Genomic DNA, 26,280 nt, shown 5'->3' with positions numbered 1-26,280 from the left:
GCGGCCACTCGCTCAGACCCGCCCCCCCCCCCCCCTCTGCAGAAAAACAGACTTCCTCCCTGGAAAAGCCCAAGTGTAACTGAGTCCCACGGACAGCTGCGGCACGGCACCGTGCCGAAAACAGGAATCGAGTACAAATCCACATGACGAAAAACGGGACGCCGAGCCCTCCTCCTGGAAACAAGGAGGAAACCTGCAAAATCTCGGATCAGGGAAGGATTGCAAAACCAACACGGAAGCACAAGCAACAGAAGAACAAAAGAGACACTGGACTTCATCACAATTAGGAACATCTGTGCTTCCAAGCACACTGCAGAGAAGCAACAAACCCACAGAACGGGGAAACATCCGCATGTCGAGTTTTTGATAAGGGACTGGTATCCAAAATATACAAAGTGCTCTTGTAACTCAATGATAAAAGACAAATAACCCGATTAGAAAATGGGCAAATGACGTTAGTAGGTCATTCTCCAGAACAGACACGAAAACGGCCAATCAGCGCATGAAAAGGTGCTCAGCGTCCCTGGTCATCGGGAAATGCAAACCCCTGCCACGGAGGGTGCCACCCCCCACCCAGCAGGATGGTCACAAGAAAGACAGTGCTGGCCAAGACAGGGAGAAATCACAACTCCCATGTGCTGCTGCTGGGAGTGGGAAGGGGCTCAGCCACTGGAAAACAGACTGCTGGTTCCTCAAAGTAGTTTCCCACAAACCTCAACAATTTCATTCTCAGGTGTGTGTCCAGGAGAAACGAGGTCGCGTGTCCACAGAACAAATGTGTGCACGGAGCCACCAGGGTGGTTAAGTGTCTGCCTTTGGCTCAGGTCTTGACCCCGCGGTCCTGGGACTAAGCCCCTGGAGTCGGGTTTCCTGCTCAGTGTGGAGTTGCTTCTCTGCCTCCCTCTGCCCCTCCCTTACTCATGCGTGCTCTCTCTCTCTAATAAAATCTTAAAAAAAGGGGAGATTAAATAAAAAAGGACACAAATATTCACGGGACTTTATGCACTCATGTAATCTTTCTCCTTCCATATCCGATGGGGAAAAGACCCTAATGACCACCTGATGAATGGGCAGTAGGGCACACTCAGTGAAATACTGTATCATTCAGACACAAAACTGACACAAGCTACTACGGCATGGACAAACCTTGGAAATGTGATGTAAATGAAAGAAATCAGATACAAAGGGCCACATCTGCACGATTCCTTTAAAGTCCAAACCAGGCAAACACACGGAGAAAGTAGATTAGTAGGTGTCGGGGTCAAGTAGATGGGGAAAGGGGGCGTGGGGGTGAGTGAGCATGGGTGTGCAATTTCTTTCTGGGCTGATAAAAATCTTCTGGGGGCGCCTGGGTGGCTCAGTGGGTTAAGCCTCTGCCTTCAGCTCAAGTCATGATCTTAGGATCCTGGGTTCGAGCCCCGCATCGGGCTCTCTGCTCAGCAGGGAGCCTGCTTCCTCCTCTCTCTCTGCCTGCCTCTCTGCCTACTTGTGATCTCTGCCTGTCAAATAAATAAATAAAATCTTAAAAAAAAAATACTCTGAAATGAGATGGTGGCAATGGTTGCACAACTCTGTGAACATACTAAAACCCACTCAATTGTGCTGAATTAAAAGACTGAATTTCATGATCTGTGGATTAGGTCAATACGGCTATTACTGAAAGGAAAAACCTCTCCAAGTTAAGTAAATTCACTTACTCTTGTGTTAACCCAATACTGAATGAACAACACTAGTGCATTCACTGAAAAGTAGCTACATTTTTTTCTATTTATTTGACACAGAGATCACAAGCAGGCAGAGAGGCAGGCAGAGAGAAAGGGAAGCAGGCTCCCCGCTGAGCAGAGAGCCTGATGCGGGGCTCGATCCCAGGACCCTGAGATCATGACCTGAGCCGAAGGCAGCGGCTTTAACCCTTGGAGCCACCCAGGCGCCCCGAGACAAGCAGTCTTTATGAAGAAAATTACACGGCTTTACTGTAGGACATGAAAGACCAGAGTGACACACCAGGCACACGGTGGTGTTCCCACGAAGCCACATCAGCGCCCTGCCGGTCACAAGCTGACCTCCTTTGTCGGTCAGACGTGATCAGTTAAACAGGCTCACGCCGAGGCACAGAACTGCAAAGAGCCACGCAGTTCGGAAGGACAAGGAGGTGAAGGGCTCGCTCTAGTCAAGGCCTGTTCTGAAGCTGTGCTGTTTAGGTGCAGTTCTGGCACCGGGGAGAGACAGACACACCGGCAGAGGAGAAACAAAGCCAGAAACAGACCTGTTAGAAGGGCACACACTATCCAGAGGAAGGGAAATCTCTACTCAGTAGGTAGACGATGGACAAGTCAATGCATGCCGGGACAGCCGACCACCGTACCGACATGGGCACACTTGACCTCAGGGGCCAGGGAAGGACTTCTTAACCACGGCACGGCTGATGAGTAAGTCCGAGTGCAGAACGCCTACAAATTCCGCGTGACCACAGCAATGCACGGAGGGAAGAATGCAAACTTCCTTTCCATCAGCGCAGGAGCGGAAGGACACACTCAGAGAAACACGCTGCATCACATTTTTAGACAAAATACTCAGTAATTTCATGGTGTCAAGGATACGTGTTAAAAGTATAAACAAAGGGACACCTGGGTGGCTCAGTTGGTCAGGTGCCCGACTCTTGATTTTGGCTCCCGATCACTGGGTCTTGAATTCAAGTCCCGCACCAGGCTGTGTGCTCCGCGTGGAACCTGTTGGGGGTTCTCTGTCTCCCTCTGTCCCTCTCTGTTCTTGGGCACACTCTCTCTCTCTCCCTCTCTAAAATAAAGAAATGAATCTTTTTTGTAAAAGGTTTACATGTAAGTGAAAGACATCTGCCAACTTCATGAAAACGGTCGTCCTTTGTGGGTGGTAAGAATTAGTGGTAGACGGGAAAGCGTTTCTTAGCTACAACTGGAACGTTTTCTTTCTTTCTTAAGGTGGATTTGAAATAAAGATAGCAAAACGTGAATGCCTATTTATCCTGGATGGTGGGTATACATGGGTTGGGTATTTCCTATAAACTTAAAATACTTCTTAATTTAAGAAAGCAGACGTGGTAAAGCAAAGACAAGCAACAGAAGAACTGAACACAAAGACAGATCAGACCTTGGAGCAAGTGGGGAGAGAGGCAGCCCAAGGAAGGTCCGTTTCCGAACTCGAACCGTCAGAGTCAAGTGCTGCTGCCCGTGCCGCCTCGCTAAGCAGAGCGTGAGCGCAGGACTCACATCTGGCTATGAGGGTAACCCACAACCCATCTAAAATCAGAAACAACGAAGCTGAGAAAAAGTAGGAGCACTGCTTTTCATTTCGAGTCTGTCTTACTACTTGAAGTATTACCAGGAGCACATGTAATTTCACAAAACAAGGTTTTTGTTTTTTTAATGGACGAAAGGGACAAACTGCAATGCTCAACCTAGAGACCGTAAAACTGTCCGTATGTTCTTGGCAGAGTCCTACGGCGGGCACGAAAACAGTTTCTGAGCTTCCGAGATTGCTCTGTTGTATTTCTGCTAGAAACACTACATAAACCTCTGTATGCTTTGACGAGTAAACCCACAGGAGAGCAGGTACACATCCTTCAAGAAGCAAAGCACTTTACCCTGAAACGACGTTGTAGTTGAGAGCAGGATGGTCTTTCGAGACGGGAGGAACGAGAGGTTCCGGCTGCCACTCTTCAATCAATTCTTCCTTTTCCTGCGGGAGAAGGAAACAAAAGACAGCAGGTGCTGGTCACCAGACAGTGACTGTTTTGTTCCCAGACTTCCGTTAAAAGCAACCAGTAAGTTCCTTATCTGTTCCTGAAGAGCAGCCCGCGAGGCCACATCACGCACACCGTCCACCTGTGGCCCGGGGCCAGATGTCAGAAGCCTCTCCGGACCCCCCTGTATTCAAGAGACTGCAAACCCGTAAAACCAAAGGACACTGCATCTATGTTGCCAGAAGTCAAGCTTTAAAAACAGTTTTTTTTCCTTCCACAGCTTTTAGGGTAAGATGTCCGTCATTACTAAATCTTGCTAAGTTCACCTTTCAGAGGACGACTCTAAAGTCACGTCTAGTCATTCTCTAAGAAATGCAGGTATGTGGACTGCCAGCTTTATCAACAAAAACTCAAAACACCAGGAGTGACCAACCGCTTACAAAGCTGAGCTAGAAACCAGCCACCTGACCCTTTACAAGTTCAGAAATGCCGAGGGAAAAAGCGGAGACAGGACCCCTGCCCCGGATGGCCCAATCCTACGGCAATGCTATCCTGACTGCTCCACAGCACGCTAATCCCACAAGGCAGTCGGAACAGAACGGTGGGGGAGGGACGGATCTGTGGTCAAGGTGAGGGCATCTCTCCAGACACGTTCAACCATCCACTAGCCTGAGGGCTATGTGAAATCATGTGATAAGACATGCCCTACTCTGCTTCAGCCAGGTCTCCCAAATATACTTGCCCTAAGAACCGTAGGCTTCACGTCCTTTGGGGGACACTGCCTGACTGTCCCACAACGAACATGAACGAGCAGGACGGCGGCAGCCAGTCAGCGCAGCGTGGGGAGTGACCACCACACCGCTGCCTAAATTCCGCCCCATCTCCATGCTGCACCCACTGCCATCTTGTGAACCAAAGTTGCAGAGATTTTCATGGAAAAATTGTTCTCACAGTCGCAGGTCTCTTTGAGCATCCTGGCCCAACGCTACCCGAGGGACGGAAATCGTGGTGGGGTCAGAGCTGCTCTTCCCTCCTGCACTGGGGTGACTTTCCTAGGTGCTCCCACTGAAGGGAGGGCGAGCTTCTTTTCCACAAGCCCCTCATCCTTCCGGTGAACGGGACGCCGCATGGGCAGTGCCGCAGTCCCCTAGACACTTCTGCTTCCTAAGGTTGCCTGGCTTGGGCTTGGGCTGGGTCCCTTACCACAGAGAAATTCAGTTTGAGGTGGGGAGGTGGGAGGGTTATTTCCTACTCCGAACTTCCTTCTTGAAGAACCCAGGGAAAACTGTCTGGGTTTCAGAACCAGTGGTGTTCTCCTGAGCAGCTCACGTCACCCTGGGCGTAGATCATCGAAATCCTGTCGCTGCCCAGGCTTCCCTCCTACCGTCTGCCCTAACGCTGCTGCTTCCCTAACACAGTGCAGCGTTCTGGGGCGGGGTGCCCCTCTGGGTGGCTACTTTACCCCTGGCTTCTCCACGTTCTGCTTCCCTGATAGATGTCTTTCCCTTGATAGTTTGCACGATAGAAAATACTTTAACATACATAGGTGAGCCACCACCCGTACGTTTTGGAAAGATGTACCAGCTGTAATCCCACAGTGAATAATGAAAGATTTAATTTCTTACCTTGAGTGTAAGATCAGATCGTTCTTGTAATTTGTATGTTTTAGAGAACAGAAGTCTGATTATCCAGAGAATCAGAATGCCTTCCAAAATAAGGTGGTAAGCAGGAGCCTAAGAATAAGCCAAAAACCAAAAAAGAAATGAAACAAGCACTTACAAAACCTGCACATAAATTGTGACGCACTCACGTATCGCTTCCCATGATCTTGAACCTACTGCTTCTTAACGTTTATTTTCAGGGCGCCTGGGGGGCTCCGTGGGCTAAGCCTCTGCCTTCGGCTCAGGTCATGATCTTGGGGTCCTGGGATCGAGTCCCGCATCGGGCTCTCTGCTCAGCGGGGAGCCTGCTTCCTCCTCTCTCTCTGCCTGCCTCTCTGCCTACTTGTGATCCCTCTCTGTCAAATAAATAAATAAAATCTTTTTAAAAAAGGAAGATTTATTTTCAAAACTCCTTTCATTTCTACTCATTCCTCTCCCCATTTCTAATAGCAATTTCTTCTTCCCACGAAAAATTTCTGATAGCACAGCTTTAAAACCACCACAGGAAAGAAATCTAATTCTTAAAATGAAGCCGGATGTCGGAGCCCAGCGCGTGGAAGGGTACCAACAAGCAGGTGGGTCGGACCCCGCACGTTTCCACTGGTGGGAAAGGACAGCAAGCGGCCGCCAAGCTCTGCCAGCCTTCTTCCAGCCCAGTGGACACGGATGAGTCGGGACCGTCTCCGACAGTTTCCGCAGCTCTCGCGTTTCGCACATCTTACTCTACTTTCCGTATCCCCGATAAGGCTCTTTAACTCCTTCTTGGAACACGACCGAGAGAAAAAGACTTTATAAATGCCTGAAGGAATGGCAGGATTTCCCCCACAGTACGCAGCGTGTTCCACGCCAGCCGGCACGACGACACCTCATGGACATGGTCCACGCCGGGCCCCCCTTCCACTGTGCGTTTCCAGGATGAAGGCTGGGCGGGCTTCTGTGTTTTGTACAACGGGACACGCTAAGTGCGCGCGGAAGACTCCGGACAGGGACTGAACCCCAGGCAGCTGCAGCGTGACCGGCCCCAGTAAGCTGTCCCGGAAAGCCGTTTAGAAGAGGAATTTGGAACAGTAAATGCAAGTTCTGTGCGACCGTCAGACAAGAGGAAAGTGAAGACGATTCACCGAGTCGACAACAAAACCCCGAAGGTGGAGACGGGAAAACTGCAGACACGCCGGTCGGTTCACTCCGAAGTGCACACGCAGTTGTGTTTCCAGCGACACCCGCAGGTCACACGCACACCCTCGTGGTGCTCTCGGGTGTCGGATCCTGCAGTTCTGCCCACCAGCGGCAACAAACGTGGGAGCAGGAGCGGAAATCTCTCTTTGGGAAGACTTCTCCGTCCACGATTCCCCTTGAAACCACTCACTCAAGAGCAAGGGCTCCAGTCTGAACGCGGTTTTGGTTTTCTTGGGACATCCGGGTGGTCAGTCACTCGGGCGTCTTCCTTTGGGTCGGGTCACGATCGAGGGTCCCGGACCTGGACCTGTGTGTGTTGTGGGGGGGGGTTCCTTGCTCTGCGGGGAGCCTGCTTCTCCCTCTGCCGCTGCCCCGCTCGGGCTCGCTCGCTCGCTCTGACGAGTCAATAAATCTTCAAGGAATATCATTGTGCTGGTTTTCCCGACCCTTGTTCTGCAGCAGGCATCTCGCTGCACAGAAACCGCCGTGGGAACCCGAAATACCCGCGCTCGCGCACTGACCCAAACCAGCGCGGCTCCTTTTCCTGGAAAGGCCCGTCCCAGAGCCGCGCTCGGCTCACGGAGACGCAGAGCAAGAACACCAAGCTGTTCATTTAACTTTTCTGAGAACGCCCACGTCGGGGGCCTTCGTCTCCGCGACTGGCCCCGGACCGCGCCGGCCACCGCGCGCCTCACAGCCGTTCCGGGAGCCGGTTTCCGCGGTCCCAGACGTCCCGCCCGGAGCGGCTGCGTCGAGGAGACCCGGGGTGCGCGGCCCGGCCCGGCCGTCCCCGCCGCCTCCCCCGCGCCGTCCCCGCGCCGGCCCGAGGCTGCCGGGCGGCCGCCGCACCCTCCCCGCGCGGACAGCGAGAAGCGCTCCCGGCCCGGGCGGCGGAGCTCGGCGGACGCGGGTGGGGCGAGCGCTCGCTGCGGAGCCCGCGGGAGGCCGCGTTCAGGGGGCCGCGGCGACGACCCCGCGTCCGTCATCCGCGCCCGCTCGCGCCACGGCAGCAAACGCTCCCGCACTCGGCCGCGTCCCCGTGTGCTGCCCGCGGCCGCCGGACCGAGCTCGCCCACGCAGCCCCGCCGCCCGCCCCGCCGCCCGCCCCGCTCCGGAGCGCGGACAGCAGCCTCGGCCCCGCGCCCGCCCGAGTCTCCCCGCGAGCCCGTCCAGTCGGAGCCGCCGGGGTCGGCGCGCCACGCGGCGGTCCTCGCCCGGGACCCGTCGCCCCCCAGGGCCCGGCGCGGTCGCGAGCGGCTCGGGCTCACCTCGTAGAGCGCCTGGACCATCTCCACCAGAACCCACTGCTCCGCCGCGGTCGCCATGGTCGGCCACGGCGCTTCCTTCCGGAAGGCGGGTCGCAGCGACGTCACGCGGCGCGCGGCGCAGCCCGGTGACGTAAGGCCTGGGGGGTGGGGCTGGCGAGCGGGGGGGGGCGGGGGGAACCGCCTCCCGGCGCCTGCGCGCTGGAGGAAGCGGGCGGCTTGGGCCGCGGAGGCGGTGGGAGTCGACCTTGGGGTCTCCCCGGCGGCCGGGACGGGCGGGGGCAGGTGTCGTGCGGCCGTGCGGGGGCGGGACGCGGCGGGGCTCCCGGGAGGGCGGCAGACCGTGATGCCTGCCCTGCGCTCGTCCCTTCTTCGGACACGCGCCGCCCGCGAAGGCTCTTCCGGAAAGTCCCGGAAACGCCCGAAGCCCGAGAGCCGCGCGGGGGCACGTGCGCGCCCGGCCCCGACGTCTGCCCCGGGTCTGCGGCTCCGGGATGCGACTCCGGGACTGCGGCCCCGACGTCTGCCCCGGGTCTGCGGCTCCGGGATGCGACTCCGGGACTGCGGCCCCGACGTCTGCCCCGGGACTGCGGCTCCGGGACTGCGGCCCCGACGTCTGCCCCGGGACTGCGACTCCGGGACTGCGGCCCCGACGTCTGCCCCGGGACTGCGGCTGCGGGACTAAGGCCCCGACGGCGGCTCCGGGACTGCGGCTCCGGGATGCGGCGGACGCGTCGGCGGTCGCGCCGCGGGCCTTCCTGCGCAACCTGACCCCGGCCCTGCCTGGGAGCGCCGCGTCCCACTCGAGTCCCGAGCCGGTGCCCGGACGCCCCGCAGCGACCGTGTGTCCCCGCGGCCCCCCGGTCCGCCAGCCGGGCTCGGCCCTCCCTCTGACCGCGCTCCCGGCCAGTGCGGTGGCGGCCCCGGGGTTGCGGCCCTCCCCGAGCTCCGGCTCCCCGAGCGCTGCGCCCCGTCCTTCTCCGGCCTCTCGGCGGCGATCGGAGGACGCGTGCGGTTGTCCGCGAGGCTTGGCGAGGCCCCGGCGCGCGCCCAGGAACCGCCCGCTGACCTCGTGGGCCCGTCCCTGGCCCGCGGCTGTCGTGGCCCGGCGGACGTCGAGGGCGCTTTCCGCCGCGGGTCTCCGGGGCTCCCGCCTCACCGGGGACGCTGCTGCCCAGCTTGTTTCGGGCTGTCCACGCGCGGTCTGTCGCGCCTTCTGCACTGCGTGTCCCGCGCCCCCGCGTCCCCGACGCCGCTGCACTCAGCCCGGGGTCCTCCCAGCCGGGTCCGCCGCGGCCGGGCACACGGGCCCCTCCGGGTGCACGTCCTGTCCCGCCGCGCTGCGGTCCCCTGGGGCCCCTGCCGGATGGTGGTCCGGCCGCATCCCGGCCTCGCTCAGCAGCGCGAGCCCCTTGCCTTGTGGCTCGGCCAGGACGGTCCCGACCGCGAGGCTGTTCCTGCGCCACCGCGCCCGCTTCGGCGTCCGCCTTTCTCTCCCGTTTCGCGAGGATCAGCCCGAAGGGCCCCACCCGCGCCGTCCACGCGTTGCTCAGAAGCCCCCGCGCATTCCTGCGGTGCGGCTCCGGCAGGTCCGACGTCCAGGACGGCCGGACGCGGTTCGCAGCGCTGTCCGCCGGCCCCGCGCGAGCCTCGCCTTCCCGCCCGGCCCCGCGACGCGTCCCTCGTGCCCTTCCGAGCCCTCCGCACGCGTCTGTCACATCCACACGGAAGGACATGCGTTCTGAGAGGACAGCGGCCGCTCCATTTCCCTCGGAGCCCCCGCCAGGCTGCCTTTAAAGCCCATATTTTACCATAGTCTCTTCGGGAGGTCCAGGCTTCATCTCCCGCCAAGCCCCAAATTCTCCCAACTTCCACCCAATCACCCAGAGCCACCTCCACAGTGCGAGGCCCTTGGTACCGCAGCACTCGGCCTCCCAGAAACCAAATCTGCAGGCGAGAGTTTCCCAGGGTGGCCACAACGAATTATTGTTCTCTGGGGGACTGAAAACAAGACGTTTATTCCCTCGGAGTTCTTCAAGTCAGAAATTAAAAATCCAGAGGTCGGCGGGGATGCCTTCCCCCCGAAGACTCCAGGAGAGAGACTTCCCCTGCTCCCCTTCTAGTTCTGGTGGCTGCCTGGGTCCCTTGGCTTGTGGCTCCGTCGCTCCTGCCTCTGCCTCCGCCTTCACGGGGCCTTCTCGTTCTCATGTGTCTCTCCTCCGTGTTTCCTTAAGGACACTTGTCATCAGATTAGGGCCCTCATAGTCCCTAATAGTCAGATAGTCCCTAATAGTCAGTCCAGGATGATCTAATCTTGGGATCCTCAATTACACGACAACCTCCCTCTCTTCCTGATTCGACCATTCAATGAATATTGCACAATATTACAGAGTTATTGTATAATACTATATAGAATATTTTATAATATATCACATAGCCGCCATTATATACCTATATATGCAATCTAGGATGTACATACTGCAGTACGAGTGCCTAATATGCAGCCTCGGATTGTGGAAGCATCCGTTTCAAAAGTCATACATCCCGAGTAATCATACCTCCAGCTGCATCACACAGCGGCCAGCCACACAAGCAGGAATTAGGCCGTCCCCAGGGGTTAGGGTGAGGGCTTCTCAGAAAGCTGGAGACACCTGACTACTTGGGTGACCCCGCTTCTCCCTCTCCACACCCTAATTCCCTAATATTTACAAACTGTGTATCTGATGAGATGAGAGCTTAATATCCATAATACATGAAGAAGTGCAGCGCAGTAACAAAAACCAAAACAACCCAAGTAAATAATGGGCAAAGGACTCAGACATTTTTCAAAACAAATATGCAAATTGTCACTAAGCACGTCAAAGGGTGATTCATGTCCCTGAATCGTACACTTAAAAGTGGTTAAAGAAGTGAATTTTGTCAGGTAAGTGTTTTACCACAGTAAAAAGCAAAACCAAAACCCCTACTATTTCTTTATATATTTATTTTTAATGTTAATTACCTTTTTTTTCTTCAAAATTTCCAACTTTCATCCTTTTGTGCTTCATTGTGGTAAAATTTCTATAGTCAGCATTCCAGCCCACTAATTCTCTCTTGTGTCCATGCAGCCTGTCGGATCAGTGGTTTCAACTTGAATTTCAGTGATCGTTTCTAGGAATGTTAAGTAGGATTCACGTCACGCATTCATCAACAGGTACTTCCGGAGCACTCCCTACAGCACTGGAGTCACAGGACCCCAGACAGGTCTCGTCCCAACCTTCTGGGTCATGGGAAGACAGACCCTACACGTATACAACTAAGGATGTGGCTTAAGGTTATGAAATGCTACGTGGGAAAGGACAGTATGGACAGAGATAAGGAATTACAGAGAGTGGACGGGACAGGCCCTCCGAAGACATACCATTTGGGCAGCTAAAGCGAGGGAAGGAGACCCATGAGTGTTTGGTGAGGGAGTGATGCAGGCAGAGAGAAATAATGGGGAGATGCTCAGAAGGCTCCCGAAGCCCCAGAGCTTGGCTGGTGTGGGATGAGCGTGGCTCCTGCTCGGCCCCGGCAGCAGGGTGGGTGACGTGGGAGGTTCTCGTGCCGGACACGGTTTGGAGGTGGAGCCGATAGGATTTACCGCTGTGAGGTGGGAGAGAAGGGATCCGGATGCCCTGAGATCTCCTGCCTGAACGACACTGTGCGACTGGTGTCCCTGCTTCTGAGACGGGGAAGACGGGAGGACAGCTGCCTCGGGACGTGGGAACTGGACCCCCATGTGGATACATGCCAGGGGCAGGTGGGTGTTTGGGTCTGCGGCCGGAGGAGAGGCTGGGAATCGAACGGTCTGGCTGACGGTCTACTGGCTGGAAGAGATTCTGAAGCTCCAGGGAATGAGTGCAACCCAGGGGAGAAGAGGCGAAGGCCTCTGCCTTGGGGCGCCCTGATCTACTGAGGCTTTCTCAAGACGCTGCTGCGTGGGATGCAGCTCCCAAATGAGAGCAGACAAGCGGGAAGTCGGTGCGGGACAGCTCCTTCGGAAAAGAAGGGGCGATCACCGCCCACGGCGGCCGGGCAGGCCTCCCCACCACGTGACCACGTCAGGCTGGGTGGAGGGGAATGGACGTGGGTGGGTCCCTCACCCCGCAGATCGAAGGGGAAAAGGCAATTATGCTCGCCCAGAAGAAAAATCAATCACTTGATTGATTTACAGAAATCAATCACTGGTTGAGCAGGGAGCCACATTTAAAGTCATGTAGTCATGGAAACATGCAGAATGACCTTTAGAAAATGGGTCCAAACAACACCGAGAAGCTGGGAGCTGGTGCAGCGTGTGCACGGAGTGAGGCGAGACCCCGGGACCCTCGCCGTCCGCGGTGGGCGGTGGCAGGCGATAGCCAACTGAAAGCGTCACGGGTGGCGGGTGGCGTGCCGATGAGACGCCGAGGTCTGCGCAAGAAGTAACAGGAAGAAATGGTTGGTTTTTGGACTGGGAATCTGGGCTGGGCAAGGGGGGCCGGGATTGATGGTTTTTGTTATAAAACTTGTGCTTAGTTGAGTTCTGTAACTACTTGGAGAAAATAAAAACTAAACCAGAGTGTATTTTTCCTTGTCCTTTATAATCCCTCACCCAGCCTGGTTCGTGCTGTGTGTCGGTCACTGTCACTCGTGATTTATGTGTAGGAACCAGTGCAGTACCACGGAGAGATTTCAAGTTAGATCTACAATCAAAAAGATTTGTTGGCATAATAAAATTAACCGAAAATCTCTTAATCCTCCCATAACCCAACAGCATGTCAGACGTGTAGTTTTGTATATAGTTTTTTTTTTTAAGCTTTTATTTATTTACTTGAGAGCAAAATGAGAGAGATCAGAGGCAGAGAGAGGCACAGACACACTGCTGGGCAGGGGGCCTGATGCAGGACTCCACCCCAGGACCCTGGGATCATGACCCGAGCCCAAGGCAGATGCCCAGCTGAGCCCCCCAAAGGGCCCTGCACACACACTCCGGAGTCCACTCCTGCAACTCTTCCTTTAGAGAGTTTCTCAAGAGCTTTCGGCTCATTACTGCCGTATCGCGGCTCTAAGTCGAGTCACCCAGACCACTAGGTTACAGACACGTGGAGGCCGTGCCTCTGTTCATCTCTCCCTCCTGGAGGCCGTGCCTCTGTTCATCTCTCCCTCCTTGCCCCAGGCCCCACTTCCACTCCCATCCCTCGACCTTCTGGATACCTGCTCTCGCGTCTAAGTAGACTTGTCGCCTTGCAGAATTTATGCAGTGACGCTCTCCATTCAAATCATTTGTGAAAAAATTTTAAAGTGCAGTTCAGGTTCTCCCCAGAGAGCTCCGGTTCTGCGGATCAACAAAGCCACCAGAGATGGGTTCTTCCGAGAGCTCCGCTCCATGGCCCACAGATTCCCTTCTTTTTAAGACCAACAGCAAGATCATTTGAAGACCACTACTCGACTCCTCTCTGGCTATAAGACCTCAGTCAATGTAATCATTTCTGAATGATCCCGTGTTCATGTCTGGGTGAAGAGAAATGGGTTTCCTGGTATTTTTTCTTAACAGCAAGGAACCAGATTTCTCGGGATCCTGAGAGCTCTGCCCAAGTCTCCCTGGCCCACAGCGGCTTAGGTCTGCCCAGTCCTGACTCCGTGTAGAGCAGAGAAGGGCGACTCACGGCTACACACAGAAGGACGGAATGGACATTGGGAGCTAATCACGACCCTCTAAATCCTGCTTGCTCGCCCCTCCATTTTATCTTCATTTAGTTTTTCCTCCAACCCCGTCAACACAGCCATCATCAGACCATGGCACCCGTCACTTCAAATGCTGTGGTGGTGCGGTAGCCCGTCTTCAGAGATGGCCACGGCACGGAATTACACCTCCTGCTGGTCTCACCTTGAGTCTGGCTTTTCTCTGTCGTTTGCTTTTGACCAACGATGCTGTGGGACTTCTGAAAGTGCCTCATAAAAACTTTGCTGTTTGTGCCTGCGCCTCTAGGAATACTCTTTTTCGGAGTACTCACTCCAGGAAACCGGCCACCATACTGTGAGACGCCGACGACACTTAGGAGGCCACGTGTGGGCAGAACAGCAGGCCCTGCCGGCTCAGATGCCCGCCAGCAGCCTGCCAGGGAGCCGCTGTAGGCATCCAGCCCAGGCGAGCCTTCAGGACGTCACAGCCCCAGTGTCCTGTGACGGCAACATCCTGCAAGGTGGGCGGTCAACGAGCCATGAGAGAGCCATGAGAGAGAACGACACGCAGGTGTTCACGTCATTAAGCTCCAGGGTGGGCTGTGACTTAAGCGTGCATCCCCGAGATGAATGGCTCCCATGTAAATCGGGTTAAGCTGCATTCAGGTGTGAGGAAGAGGGTACTGGCTGTCAATGACTCCCACGAAGGCGTGTGATGACCTCACAATACAGGGAGCCTGGGGGAGGCAGTTCCAGGATCTGATCAGTGACCCGGGCCTGGCAGGTGCTGTCCCACCGTGGCTGGTGCTCCAGCGTCTAGCACAGCCGTCGGCTCTCGGTACAGGTCACCTGGAGCATGGGGTTCAAGGCTGGAGCCACACTCCACTTCCCCGGCTCTAGGCCCCGCCTCTACACCTCTGTACTCTCATCTGCGTAATGGGGGCATTGGTATCTTCCTCGGGTACTGGGGTTAAATGAGGTCACAGGTGGCTCTAAGCACTTAGTACAGGGGACTGTCCCCGCCTAGCCCCTGGGCCACTGGCAGGCTGGCGCACCCCGGACGGCGGGGCATGAAGGGCCTTTAGGTTCAAGTTCAGTCATTTTTCCGATGAGACTCCTCAGCACCAGGAGGAGGGACAGAGGGCCTGGTTGAACATCTCCCAGCTGTTAGGAGAACAGGATAACCGGCTTGTGAAAGAGGAAGCTGGGTTATAGGAGGACATGCTTTGTATTGTTGTGTTTACCCTGTGCTCTGATGCAATAGCCTTTTCTATTAGCCGGTTTTCCCCGAGGTCCTGCTGTGACCCAGCGAGGCATGGAGAAGCAGGGAGAAGCGGGTCCCATGAGCCAGGACCCCTAACCCATCACTGGCCTTTGGGTGCCGGTCACGGACGATGAGTCTTCTCTGGTCCTCTGCAGAGGAGAGCTGCTGTGTGATGCACACAGGCTGGTGCTGGGGGCCTGGGGCAGAGGCCACCCCAGTCTGAGGCCCTGTGCGGCCCCAGGGCCAGAGGTCCTAGATCCTCAACAAATTGCTCTGTTCCCTGCACCAGGCAGAATGTAAAGGCTCGGTCAAATAACTGCACTCGTTTTAGCTGAGAGTCTTTATCAGTGACCTTTAATGTCGCTACTGTGCGCCTAGGGTGAGTTATTTACAAAGGACCCAGGGCCAGACATCTGAGGACCCCAGAACATCTGAGAAGCATCTGGAATGTGGAACATGCTCCGAGGGCCTAACGTCTCCTGAAGGTTCACCGAGCCACGTGAGGTTCCCAAGGAACCCTGTGTGGCCCAGGAATGTGCCGGTGGGGGCACGGGGCACAGCGCTGGGCCGACGGGGGCCTCCCCGAGGTGGCAGTCCTGGGATTTTCCTCCTCCGCGTGAAGTGCTGCCCGGGCGGGCGGCTCCTGAATCGGACCAGACACGGGCCGGGCACCGCCCCGAGCTCCCTCTGCCTTCGGAGAACTGTGCCTGCTTCTCCAGGTGGACCCTCTCTGTTCTTCCAAAGGGAACAAAACGTAATTGAGATAGAATTTCCAAAACAAAACAATACGGGAAAAAAACAATATGGAATCTGATTTCCTACAAAGTTAAAAACGAGGAGAGAGCCACTGGGGTCAGAGGAGTCAAATGGAACAATGATTTGGAACACGGGAGAGGACGCGTGTGGGGCGGGCCAGGGGCCTGTCCTTGCGCTGGGCTGTTGGCGGGAGCCCCCGGAGCGCTTTGGGGACACAGACGGTATGGTGAGCTGGAAATCACCACTGGCCCTGGGCCTAGAGCAGAGACAGTGATGTTTAACTGGGGACCCTCCTTGCCCTCCAAGAGGTGGGTGTCGTGTCAGTGACAGCAGGGGCGTGCAGTGGCCGACGGGGACGGGGTCCAGCCCCCAGGGCCCCCGTGCTGCTGCGTGAACTCGGGGTAGCTGCAGAGCCCTGTGCCTGCTTTCCTCATCCTCATCTGTCGGGCCGTCGCCTCCCGGTGTGACCGTGTCTGGAAAAGCCTGGTGTTTGAAATGAAAAATTTCTACCTAAAACCTTACATTTTCCTTTTATCTGGCTTCATGTTCTCTGTTACTTTCAAAGCCCAGTCTGACTGCTCCTCCTTTCTGAGCACCCAGCATGCTTCTGACTCGGCGCCGGGGGCTTTCGGAGCCACTCAGCTGCCTCAGCAGCCACAGCAGAGGGTCTGCGCCGGGGCCTGCAGGGTTTCGAGGGACGTGGAACTGAGCTCGTGCTGCTGGGAGCCCGTCCTGGAGGAGGCGTGAGCGGGACCGCTGGCGGGGCAGGGGCGGCGGTGGAAGCAAGGGAGGCGACCCGGGGCGGGGAGAGAGGCTCTCGGGGAGGACGGAGCGTGGGCCGAGGGATGGGCGCTGTCCTGGCGCACGCAGTCACCGTCCCCAGTGACAGGGAAGAGGAGAAGGTGGGGCTGCTCGGATCCTGCCGGGGGGTGGTTGGGTGCCCACGCGGCGGCCAGGCCCACGCGGCGGCCAGGCCCACGCGGCGGCCGAGGCGGGCGACCGGCAGGCGTCCTTCGGGAAGCAGCTCCGTAACGGAGCACGGCCATCTGTCCAAAACGACTCCCCGCCCGGCGTGTGCTTGTCGTGGGCCGTGCAGGGTGCCGTGTGGAAGTGCTGAGTCACTAGATCGAACCCCTGAAACTAGCGTCACCGGTGTTAGCCGGCTGGAATGCGGACTGGCCCGATCGGTCGGTGCCGGGGAGGAGCCCGAGAAGTGGTGGTGGAACCAGGGACACGCCGCGGACGGCCCGAGGGGGCTCCTTGCTCCGCGCAGCCCATCCGTTCCCCTCCCCGTGCCCACATCTTCTCCCCTTGGAAAGCTCCTTCTCCACCGTGTACGAACGGCCCTACGCAGGCGAGGCCCAGACCCTCCCAGACGGAGCCTTATCCGGACCGAGCTGGTTCCATTAATGCGAAGCTCTGCTGGGTTTTCTGCAACCTCAAGCTGTCGAACAGACTGTCACAGACCGAAGGAAGGTAAGAACCACTCTTTCTTCATTCCAAACGTGTGTGCCGGCCGTGTGGCAACGCCATCGCGAGCCCAGAGTGCATCTCGTTTGGGTGGGAAAGGGCGAGGAGCCGCGGAGGTGGGAGGTGTCTCGATGAGAATTACGTGCCGGGTTTCTGGAGTCAAACATTCCGGATCTGCAAGGAGCAGGACAAGTTGGACAGCCTCACACCCTCCTCTGCTGGACGCCTCTGGGCTGGCTTTCTCAACAGCAGGTTTGCACAACAGCACTGACGAGGCCTGCACAGCCTGTTGGAACACTCGGTTCCCTGTCACTTTTCTGATTAAATGTGGATCTGAATCCTGGAACTGCATTTCTAGGGGCGGTAAGAGGTTTTCCCAGCCCAAACTGTGCTTGTTGACACAAAGTTCTGACACCTTTTAGACTCCCCGAGGAAGCTGGAAGGCGGTTAGGAATGTACTGACTAACCCTAACCCCAAAACACGTGCTCCTCACTCCTGATAGGGAAACCCAGTGGTGACATCGCCACAGAGATGATTGCTCTTGTCTGTGTTTTCTTTAAATTAATGAACTATTTTGGGGAGCTGTTTTAGGTTTATGGCGAATACCGAGGAGTATGTACAGGTACTTCCCAGATGCCCCATGCTCCCCCACCACAAACATCCCCACCAGTGTGGTACGGTCATCACATTCGGGGAACCTACAGTGACACGTCATAGTCACCCCACGTCTACAGTCCTCCTACGGCTTCAGACCAATGTTCGGTGACAGGTTCTTCCCCTGCAGTAGCAGTGCCGTGCAGAACAGTTTCACTGCCCTAGAAACTCTGGGCTCTGCCTATCATGCCCCCGACCCCTCCTGGCAGCCACTGCTCTGTTTACTGTCTCCACAGTTCTCCCTGTTCCAGAATGTCATAGGGTTGGATCACACAGTACGTCCCCCTTTCAGACTGGCTTCCGTCCCGTGCTGATACACGTGTAAGTTTCCTGTTGGTCCTTTTGCAGCTTGACGTTGCGTTTCTTCCTGCGCCGAGTAACACGGCACTGTCCGGATGCAACGGAGCTTATCTGTCCGCTCACCTACCCGGTCCATTCCGAGGTTTGGTAATTATGAATAAAGCTGCTGGGAACATCCATATATAGGTTTTGTCTCTTCCTCCTCCTGATGTCCCCATGACACGTGTGTCACAGCCCTGTGGCTGCCCCACGGTCCTTGCATGTTCTTCTGTATTTTTTCCCGGTCTTTTCTACCTTTGATTTTCAGTTTGGGAGTCTCTACGGTCACATTCCCAAGAGACAGATTCTCTCCTTGGCCACATCCAACGAGCCCATCAAAAGCGAGCCCCAGTTCTGTCAAAATGTTTTTGATCTCTGGCTTTTCTTTTTAATCTTTCTTAGAATTTCCACCTCTCTGCTGACACTGCCCATATATGTCCTTGCATGCTGTCCACTTTTTCTATTAAAGTCCTTAGTATATTACCAGAGTTGTTTTAGATTCCCCCGTCGGATCATTCCAACAGCCCTGCCATACGCGAGTCCGGTTCTGAGGCCTCCCTGTCTCTTCAAACTGTGTGTTCTGCCTTTTCGTAAGGCTTGTGATTTTTTCCTAGATACCCAGGCGTGATGCGCCGGACAGGAGCAACTCCCAGAAACAGGCTTTAGTATGTGCTCGTGAGGTGATGGGGGAGGGGAGGTGTTCTCTAGCCCCGTGATTAGGTCCCAGGCTTTCGGTGAGCCTGTGTCCCGGGACAATGAACTTCACCAGCTTTTATAATTGCCCATACATTGCCTTTACTGAAATCTTTATTTCTCTATGTGGCTTTGAGTTACTGGTTGACCCTTCACGGCACCTTGCAGGACTCTGCTGACTTTTTTTTTTTTTTTTTTTTGTGGAGAAGGTCTAGTCGCAGCCCCCCTGCTGCTCTTTCTTTCAGAATTTTTTTTCTAAAGATTTTATTAATTTATTTGACAGACAGAGATCACAAGTAGACAGAGAGGCAGGCAGAAAGAGAGAGGAGGAAGCAGGTTCCCCGCTGAGCAGAGAGCCCAATGCGGGACTCGATCCCAGGACCTTGGGATCATGACCTGAGCCGAAGGCAGAAGTTTAACCCACTGAGCCACCAGGCGCCTCCTCTTTCAGAATGTCTTGATCTCTCCCTGACTTACAAAGAACACTTGAACCAGATACGGGATTTCTTGATGACGGTTTTCCTGTTCTCACATTGAGTATCAGCCCGCGGTCTTCCGGGTTTCTGATGAGAAATCTGCTTGCAGCCTTACCGGGGACCCCTTGCCCTGTGTTGACTTTTTGTTGGCAGCTCCTGAAAGTTTGATTATAATGCGTCTCGTCTGGGGTCTCTCTCAGTTCGTCTTACTAGGAAGTTCACTGAGTTTCTTTGATGTTTGTGTGCGTGTCTCTCTTCAGATTCTTCAAATTCAGCCATGATTTCTTCAAGTGTTTTCTCTGCCCTTTTGTCTTTGCTCTCCTGTTTCTGAGATTTCCAAGACACGTGTGTCAGTCCTTCTGCAGGTGCCAAATTCCTTCTGGGTTCTGCTTGCTTTTCTTCGATCTGTTCTCCTCTCTCAGCCTTCCTAATGTCGAGTGTCCTCTTCAAGTTCAGACTCTTCCTGCCGGTCTGACACTGTCTCCCGATGCTTCTGCGTTTTCCATCTCAGTTACTGTACTTTGTTTCTTTTTGGTTTCTCTGTGCGTTTTCTGTCTCTGCCTCGATGCTTCCATTTCATCCATAGGTAGCTTCCTTGACTTCATGCAAGTCTTCCTTTAGCTTCTTGAGCAACCCTAAGAGCCGTGAGAGCATGATTCTGAAGTTCTTGTCTAATAGGTACTACTTTTCAGGAACAGACTCTGTTGACTTACTTTTCCCCTTGGAATGGAGCATACGTTCCTGGGTTTTGTACGTCTGCTATGTTTTACTGTTGTTGAGCGCCAGACATTTGAATTTAACAATGTGGTAAGTCTGGAAATTAGAATTTCCTCTTCCCCAGCCTTTGCTATTTTTAATTAAAAAAAATTTTTTTTAATTTGTAGCCTCTCTGTGCCAAGGATCGGCTTACAGCATAAACATGACGTCTTCTTGGGTCTTCTCTGAGCCTTTCCTCAGCAGACACAGTCGTGTTCTACTTTCCCCTGCATGTGCATTTCTTGTGGAATGTCCTAGTCGAGTGCATTCCCACCAGCAGTGTACAAGTGTCCCAATTTCTCCCTGTCCTTGCCAACTCTTTTTTGGACTGTATTTAATAAAATGCAGTAAAAGCTGTGCCCTCCATGTTCTGGCATCAGACGCTCAGAAGACATCCAGAAACGTCTACATTTCGGATGTTTCTAATAACAACACCCATCATATGCACATTAATATCTCATTTCATGCTTTCGGTTCGGAGATGTTTTGTACCACGTCTAGGCTCTAAGTCCTTAGAGCAAGACCCAGCGGGTGCTCAGGGCCATGCCGCCTAAGGCCTTACGATGTTGCTGCTATGTCTCTTCCCTGCACAGACCGATTCTGTGTCTGCATCGTCTCTCCTCCTTCAGTTGTGATTCGTTCAAGGGCACATGTTTCCTTTTTCTTCCCATAAGAATTTGGTCACAGGGACGCCTGGGTGGCTCAGTGGGTTAAGCAGCTGCCTTCGGCTCGGGTCATGATCCCAGAGTCCTGGGATCGAGCCCCACATGGGCTCCTGCTCGGCAGGGAGCCTGCTTCTCTCTCTGCCTCTGCCTGCTTGTATGCTCTCTCTCTCCCTCTCTCTGAGAAATAAATAAATGAAATATTAAAAAAAAAAAGAATTTGGTCACATGTTGTGCCCGGTTTGCTTCTCTGATTATTAACACACTGGAGAGAAATGTTTTTTCTCCTCAACGGCTTTCATATCACATGTCCTTTGTGAGACTCCTTGAGATGCAGCCGGTTCCCACACGTCCCAGTACGGTTACACGTCATATAAGGGCTTCGTAGCTGAGCCCAGCTAAGTCTCTACAGATGAGATCTGAAGAAACAAACTCTCCAGGCGCATCAAGCTCAGTGACAGGAGCAGCTGTGACAGTTCCTCTCCGGCAAGGATACGAGATGCTCCTGCTCTCATTAGCAAGAACTATATTCTCCGTTGTTTGGCTGGTTTCTGTAGGGCACATCTTCTTCCAGGGCCTCGAGGGAAGGCGCCTCTGTTCCCGTGGGCGCCGGCTGGGGTCCAGCAGCAGCAGGGACGCGTGGGGACTGCGGCGTCCGGAAGCCACGGGGCCGTGCAGATGCTGAGAGGGCTGCGCTCCGCCTGGGTCGGCTCAAGAGCGCTGACACGTCTGCTCCAGTCCCAGCGCTGAACTGCTGGGGTGTCGGAGGCAGATAATTCCTCAGGGACAGTCCTGTAGACTTAACAGGAAGTGACTGTCTGGGCCACTCTTCTTGGGTCCTTTGTGTCCTACTTCCCTGGAGTCAGAGTTCGCTTTGCGCCAGAGAGCGGCCTGGGGGAATTTCAGAACAGTCTGTGCGTGGTAAATCCCTGTGTGTACAAACGCCTCTCGGTTCTTTCACACCCGGACTGGCCTGTGCCAGCCTCAGCTGCCGCGGGACGGGCCTGTCCAGCGACGGGCGATCCTTCTGGAACAGAGGCCTAATTCTGTGGCAACACTGAGCGGTGTGCACTGTACACACCGCTGGGGGGCGGCTGCTCCACGGATGGGCCCACTGGAATTTCAGAGCCTGTGCCAGTACCTAAGTTAATCTCTAAGAGTAAAATCTTCGGAAAGTGCCCTTTCTTAATCAGGTCCTTCTCCCTTGGGAGAAGGAATGGTTTCTCCAACCAGACACGCACTCTGAGTCCGGGAAGTGGGCTGCTCCCGCTCAGTGTGTGTTAAGTTGAGACGGCCGCCACACTTCCTAGGAGCTTTGTCAGGATCTAGGGCTCTGTGTGTGCACTGGCAGCGTCTCGAGGTCTTTACTCTCTTTGCTGGTAGTAAGAGGAGTTCTTCGGCCCCGTCGGTGGTCTCGTGTTGTGGCCTGTCACGTGATACTGCCACGTATCTGGGCTTCGGCCCTTACTTACGTGGATTTACTTTTTCCACGTTAGCGTTTCATATCTTTTACTTCCTACATTCTAGCATCAGGGACGAAAGGGATCCTCAGGGCTTGACCTTGGAAATAACCAAAGGAGTGGAGTCTTCCAGAAGTTCCCGCACGGCTCCAGGACCAAGGGTGGGCGTCACTCACAGTCCAGCAAGGCGCACCAGATGTGCAGCCGCAGCTGCCGCTGAAGTCACCGTGTGATGACGTTTTGGGGAACTCTCGCACCATGCGTGGCCTGTGTGCCGCTGCACAGAGCAGACGGGCAGTGCGGGACCTGGAGACGAGCCGCCCGGCCTCGGTCGGGGTCTTCGTGCCGCGCGCTGCCTCTGTTCCTGGACGCGGGACTCCCTGGGCACTACCGCTCGTCTCCGCTTCCCCTCGCTGACACAGCAGCACGGCTGGCACGTGCCGCTCCCTCGAACAGAACCTGCCGGTCAGCTCCCGGAGCTGGGCCCGGAGTCTGGTGGGCACGGTGGAGCCGGGTCCTCCGCCGAGGGTCTTCTACGGCTGGAATCAAGGCGTTGGAAAGGCTTGGGGTGTCCCCTGAGGCTTGGGTTCCTTCCATAGCTCTTGTGGGTGTTAGCAGAGTTCCTTTCCTTGCAGCTGTCTGACTCAGAGGGGCTGAGTTCTTCAAGGTCAAGGGGAACGTCTCTCTGACACAAACTTCATGGCGAGGGTTCGCTTGACTACGTCAGGCCCACCGAGGGCCGGCTCGCTTCTCATTCACTCAGTCAGCTGATTGTGACTTAGTCAAGGGAGCTGACGGTCCCTCTCCTCCTCGCTCACCCTGCCCAGACGCAGGGGAGGGATTGTCTAGCGTCTGTGCAGCAGGTGGCAGAGATCTTCGGGCTCTCTTGGGATCCCCCCCGGGAGACTTCCCTGCAAGGAGCTGCCGCAGGCCATGGGGGTCATGCACGGCTCATACAGTTTTTGAGTGTGTTTATTCCCATCATGCACTCAGTGACCGTGGACCTCACCACAGATTAGACGCAGGGACCACTGGGTCTACTGAGAGATAGTCCCAGGCTCTCATTTACCCACGATGTGCCCCAGCTCTGTGCTGACTGCCACGGTGGGGGGACCAGAAGACATTAGCGTCGACCATCTCTGACTTCAGGTGTTTGCTCTGCCTGGCGCGCGACGATTCTAGAATCGCCTGCAGAGCTCTGCCTCCCGGGGTCACTGGCCCAGTCTGCAGCTCCCTTCCACACTCGGTGACTGTGAAGCAGCCTGGCTTCCAGGCTTCTGGGTTCTGAGCCCCAACCCTGTCCATTTGTCTCGCAAGCCCCAGAGGTGGTAACTTCTCCTTGCAGTTCCCTACCTCACTGTTTGCTTTTTGCCTTAGTCCTCTGAGGCCTGTTTAATCAGGTCCCTGTTGTAAAATGACTTTACTGCATGGATGAACCCAGAGGACATGCGGAGTAGAATAAGCCCATCACAGAGAACAAATACTGCACGTTCCACTGAGATGAGGAATCAGCGACGGTCACACTCGCAGAAGCGCACAGTGGGATGTGGTCGCCGGAGCTCCGTGGGGGAGGAGGAATGGGAGACGTCAGTCGATGGCATAAAGCTTCAGTTTTGCAAGATGAGTAAGTCCTAGAGATTTGCCGCACAGCACCGTGCCTGTAGTTAATGACACTGTATTGTGCACCGAAAACTTGTGAAGGGGGCTTCTCATGTTTACTATTTTTACCACAACAATGAAAAAGAGGCATCAGGAAGCTTCTGGAGGTGACGGGTACGTCTGTTAGGTTGGTGTGGCTTCCCAGTCGTGTGTGTCAGATCATATACATTAAATATGTGCATCGGCTGTATATCAATCAATTACACCTAAATCAGGCTGGTGAAGATGAATTAATAAAATAAAGTGTCTGTCAAAATAACTGATCCATGGTGTGCCCGGCTGACTCAGTTGGTTAAATGTCCAACTCTTGATTTTGGCTCAGGTCATGATCTCAGGTGGTGACATTGAGGCCAGCGTGGGGCTCCACACGGGGCATGGAGTCTGCTGAAGTTCTCTGTCTCCCTCTGCCTCTGCCCTCCCCACCGCCTGTGCACGCGTGCTCACGCTCTTTCTCTTTCTTTAATAAACCCTTAAAATGAAATAAAACAGCGGATACAGCTCCTGGTGTCCTGACTGGAGCCAGACACATGCCCCGAGTTCTCGGCACCACGGAACCGGGACGCGAGCTCCCCCATATTTGTATAACGGACCCCTGAGCAGAAAGACAGCAGGACACACTGTGCTCCGTGGAGGTGACGCTCACAAACCAGCTCTGCGGCCCACAGCAAGGCCCCACTGCCTGCGCTCTGAAGGAGGACCCTACGCGGGCTGTGACCGTGCAGCAGGAGGTGAGGAAGTCGGTTCCCCGAGCAGCAGGACGCCCCGCGGGGAGGGAGGGCTTGCCACCCCGCAGCCAGCGTCCCCGGGTCAGCCAGGCCTCCACGTGCACCGGGCGCGGGCCACACAGCTGTGCAGTGCCCTTCTCTGTACGCGTGGCACAGTGCACCACGTACAAATGTTCTGTTGGCTATTTTACTTGAACGATGAAAACGACTTTCATCCTACCATGAACTTGCAGCCTTGTTTCCACCACACCCGGGTCTCTCCTGCGCGCTTGCGGAAGCCCTTGGGCCTCTCGCTGGGCAGGTGCAGCAGCGGTTTCAGGGCGGCAGCCCAGTGCGATTCGGAGAACCTCAGGAACTTCTAGAAGGCCACGGAGCCGGCTCCGGGGGCTTCGTCGCCGAGCCGCAGCGTCGGTGGGCGAGGCACCGAGGGCCACGGAGGGGGACCCCGCGTCCTCTCACAGACTCCCTGGAAGACAGCGGCAGACGTGCTTTATGCAGCAAACTAAAACTAACCTTCATGCCTTTTTTGGTCTTAACCTATTTAAAATTCTTCTCAGCCTATATTTTTCAGAGATGGTCTGACTTCTCATGTATTCATATTTAAGTCAGAATGTTTCTATTTATTCATCTGAATTGAACACATTTACTATATCTTAGAGTTCTGCATCGCAAATGAAACTAGTTTTAGCGAATTATGAGGAAAGTACAGAAATAAATTGTATAAGTTTTCATGAACTTAATTCTCGTGTGTCATACCTTTGCTTTCTTTTTCCCGAAAGTATTACATTTAAATAAAACGTAATACATTTTTGAAAGACCCAAGGGGATTTCAAAAACACGGTCATGCAAATGATGGCTGCTTTTCCTGTGTCAGCTTGTCCCCTCTCCGGGAACCAGTGCCACACCGCACCCCACCCACTAGTGTGCGCTTCTTAGCTGCGTTATCTGTCCGTCGTGAGAGCATACGCAGGGGCAGGACAATTAGTTATACTTAAAACTTCTATCATGGTATCCAGATATTATTTCTGTAGACAGAATACAGTATCCAACAATGAGGTTTTTTTCCTCAAAGTTTTTTTTTGTTTTCTTTTTGTTTAAAGCAGGTTCTACACCCAGCACGGGGCTTGAACTCACAGCCCTGAGATCAAGAGTCACGTGGTCTACCGACTGACCCGGCCAGGTGCCCCTCTGAAAAGGAATTTTAAAGAAATTTCATACTTTATCATCTACCAATGGTACCAATTTGAAATATACTGTATTCAAAATGAAGTCTTGAAGTATGATTATAATTCCACTTAAACATCAGGGATGGAAAAGCACAGACTGAGACTAACAGGCATGCGTTCAGCAAGTGACAGTGGGTTTTTCTGCTCTAAACCCTTGACATGGTCGCTTAATAGATAAGGAAGTGTGTTCAGAAATGTCACAGGACACTGAACGAGGACTTTATTGCTCTGCAGCATTCAGAGACAAAATAATGGTAAAATAAAACTCGAAGTTAAAATGGTAACTTCATAAAGTCTGGTGATAATACACGGCCTTTCTTTTTTTAGGTTCCTTCTTCACAGTGTCAAGCCCATCAGGTCTCCCACCAATCAGTGTTTTGGCACCGACGTACCGGTCCAGCGGTGTTCTGCAGCCGGCAGGACCGCGGCCTTGACTTCGGAGCAGCCGCGCCGGGCCAGCCCCACCCGAAGGCTCTGCATCTCTTCTCCCGCATTCAGTGCCTCCCCGCGTCTCTTGAATTAGAGCCCCTCCTGGTCGTCACCTTCACAAGGGCTCTCGCGTTCTCTTCAACTGTTTCACAAAACAGTTACCTGTCCACAAAAAAGTCAGTCCACACGTATTTCTTCAACAGCCACT

At 54.8% G+C, this 26,280-nt stretch overlaps 1 protein-coding gene across 3 annotated transcripts in view; it reads right to left on the bottom strand.

Annotated features, from left to right (window-relative positions):
* SPTLC1 (serine palmitoyltransferase long chain base subunit 1) overlaps positions 1–7,936 on the bottom strand; it is a 44,694-nt gene extending 36,758 nt beyond the window's left edge. For 2 of the 3 annotated variants that reach the window (XR_014302173.1, XR_014302174.1), the window contains exons 1-3: positions 7,824–7,920; positions 5,344–5,451; positions 3,620–3,714 (exon numbers count right to left, since the gene is read on the bottom strand). Coding sequence is in view for 1 of the 3 variants with exons in the window: in XM_082696494.1 (XP_082552620.1) it covers positions 3,620–3,714; positions 5,344–5,451; positions 7,824–7,880 (260 nt within the window). In the remaining 2 variants the exon portion in view is untranslated. Of the gene's footprint in view, positions 1–3,619; positions 3,715–5,343; positions 5,452–7,823 lie in introns of all 3 variants that reach the window. The other variant, XM_082696494.1, reaches the window with a different exon arrangement.
* Between the last annotated feature and the right edge of the window lie 18,344 nt (positions 7,937–26,280).

Source organism: Mustela nivalis, assembly GCF_964662115.1.
Source record: "Mustela nivalis genome assembly, chromosome: 13".
NCBI lineage: Eukaryota > Metazoa > Chordata > Mammalia > Carnivora > Mustelidae > Mustela > Mustela nivalis.
Note: the sequence above shows the minus strand (reverse complement) of the source record. Positions and strands in the feature narration are given on the sequence as shown.